Here is a 2,372-nt window from a genome sequence, read left to right as displayed (position 1 = left end):
CCCCCCCCCCCCCCCCCCCTTACTATAAAAGCACGAGCGATCTACAGCTCTATTGTCTTTCCACAAAGTTCAACAACCCAGGACAAAAACACCCATACACTTATTGTGCGATGGATTTCTCACGCTTCCAGGCCATTGTGTCGGAGTTCAACTCTACTGGCAGCAATATCACCAGCGGCAGCATCCCATCGACCGTTCTAGAGCTGTTTATTCCAGGCTACAGCACTATCGCACATCTAACATCCCGCTACCTTGGTTTCGATATCGGAGTCTTTGTGACAATCTGGCTAGGCATCTTCGGCCTGTACTATGGAGGCGTCTTTACCGTACGCAAGATACGCGAATGGTTCTACACATATTACTCATCATCCATCGCCATCGATGAAGCCGACATCTTGTTCGACCATGTCATGAGCTGGATAGCAGTGCAGCGCATGACGACGTCTAGCAGACATCTGACTGCAGCTACGCGCCGGATCGGTGAAGCCGAAAACGTAGACGGTGACGAAAACGTGTTGGATGAACACGGGATCTTCAATTACGAGAAGTGGTCGGGTAATATACCGCCAGTGTACCAACCTAATTACGGTGATTACGATTTTCAACACGAAGGGAGATGGTTCAGTTTCGCGCGGGTAAAGAAGAAGGACAATGGAAAGGTCAGGGATTACGACGAGGAGATTATAATCACATGTGTGGGTAGGAACGCGGTGCCAATCAAGGAGCTCCTCGTGTTTGTCAAGAGGTGGAGTCTTAACAAAGCTAGTACGACTACGACAATCTATCAGGCGCCTGCGCAGAAGGAAGGTGGCGGCGAGCGGTACTGGAAACGCCAGTCCAGACGTCCATCGCGACCACTGAGTACTGTGTCCTTGGACCTACAGCAGAAAGCCACAATTCTTGGAGATATCAATGAATATCTCAATCCTGCCACAGCGCGTTGGTATGCGGCGCGTGGAATCCCCCATCGCCGTGGCTATCTCTTCCATGGACCTCCGGGAACGGGTAAGACCTCACTGTCATTCGCTTTGGCGGGCATCTTCGGGTTAAACATATACTGTCTTTCGCTCAACGACGGAATCTCCGAGTCTGCGCTAAGCTCTCTATTCAATGACCTACCTAGCCGATGCGTTCTTCTCCTTGAAGATATTGACGCTGCGGGTATTAGGCGTGAAGGTCTTCCGCCTCCGGTTGTGGACAAGGAGGATACTAAATCCATCACTGAGGGACCCAAAGTTGGAATACAAAATGCCCCACAGAGTCTCATATCGAAGGCTCCTGCTCCAGAGTCTCTTGAAGAGCCTGCGCAGGAGGAAGGCAAAGAACAACCATCCAAATCGAAGGCGGCCTCAAAAGAAGCCTCGGGAGGAGCCCAAGGAGCGATCAGTTTGAGCGGACTCCTCAACGTCATCGATGGTGCCGCTTCTCACGAGGGCCACGTGCTCATCATGACTACCAACACCCCAGAGAAGCTGGACGACGCCTTGACCCGACCAGGTCGCGTCGACATGCAGATCGGTTTCACGCTCGCCACACGCGACCAGATTCGCGACATGTACATGCGCATGTTCAGCAACGATGACCCCACACCCGACGCTACTCAGGCACCCAAAGTCACAACGAAAAGCCATATACCTACACAGGGAGCAAAGAAAGACCGGCTGGGCGATATTGTCCTTCCTAAGAAGTCTATCGCGGCCGTCGTGGAACCGGACAAGCTAGCGGAGATGGCACAGCAGTTTGCTGATGCATTACCGGAGAAGGTTTTCTCGCCGGCGGAGGTCCAGGGCTATCTGCTGATGCACAAGATGGATCCAGGTAAAGCGATAGAAGAAGTGGCTAAGTGGAAAGAGGAGACGCTTGAAACGAAGAAGAAGGCGAGCAATGTTGTTGCTGCTTGAAGCGAGGTTGAAACAGAGGATACAATCACGAAGAATAATTTCCTGGTATCGTTCACGAACGACCAAGGTTATTCCCAGTAGCAACGCCCATATGTGGCACATGTAAACCAGTGATGAATGTCTTCAGCAAACCTGCTACCAGTTTCATATGCACTGTGTTGTAGCTTGTACGTGGCAATATCTGCAATACAGTCTTCTACCCTCCACACAACGGGTAGCCGCTTGCAAGCAGCACCTGTACGTGGTTATATGTTGTGATCCGATGAGATAGGCCGTAGTGCGATCGTGGGATTCGGTCGACGTGTTGCTGAGCAACGCTGCGATGTATCGAGAGGCAGGATCGTTGGAACGCGGACATCGTATCCTAAAGGTCCGTTTGCGGGTATCGGGCGTTGCGGACTTCAGCGTAGGCGTGTAGTTCCAGCGGCTTGACAGAGAGCTCAGTGTGATCCTGTTTTAGCTGGACATGTG

The 2,372-nt window shown here is 51.9% G+C and overlaps 1 protein-coding gene across 1 annotated transcript; it reads left to right on the top strand.

Annotated features, from left to right (window-relative positions):
- Positions 1–131: 131 nt before the first annotated feature.
- Positions 132–1,901, top strand: J4E90_005822 (uncharacterized protein; the record flags this gene model as incomplete). The annotated part of the gene is made up of 1 exon (XM_051435374.1): positions 132–1,901. A coding segment is annotated over one exon (1,770 nt), but the record flags the coding sequence as incomplete, so codon positions are not given.
- Between the last annotated feature and the right edge of the window lie 471 nt (positions 1,902–2,372).

This window comes from Alternaria incomplexa (assembly GCF_024043165.1).
Source record: "Alternaria incomplexa strain BMP 0042 chromosome Unknown scaffold_7, whole genome shotgun sequence".
NCBI classification, from domain to species: Eukaryota; Fungi; Ascomycota; class Dothideomycetes; order Pleosporales; family Pleosporaceae; genus Alternaria; species Alternaria incomplexa.
The sequence above is the reverse complement of the archived record's forward strand: the minus strand, read 5'-3'. Positions and strand labels throughout refer to the sequence as shown.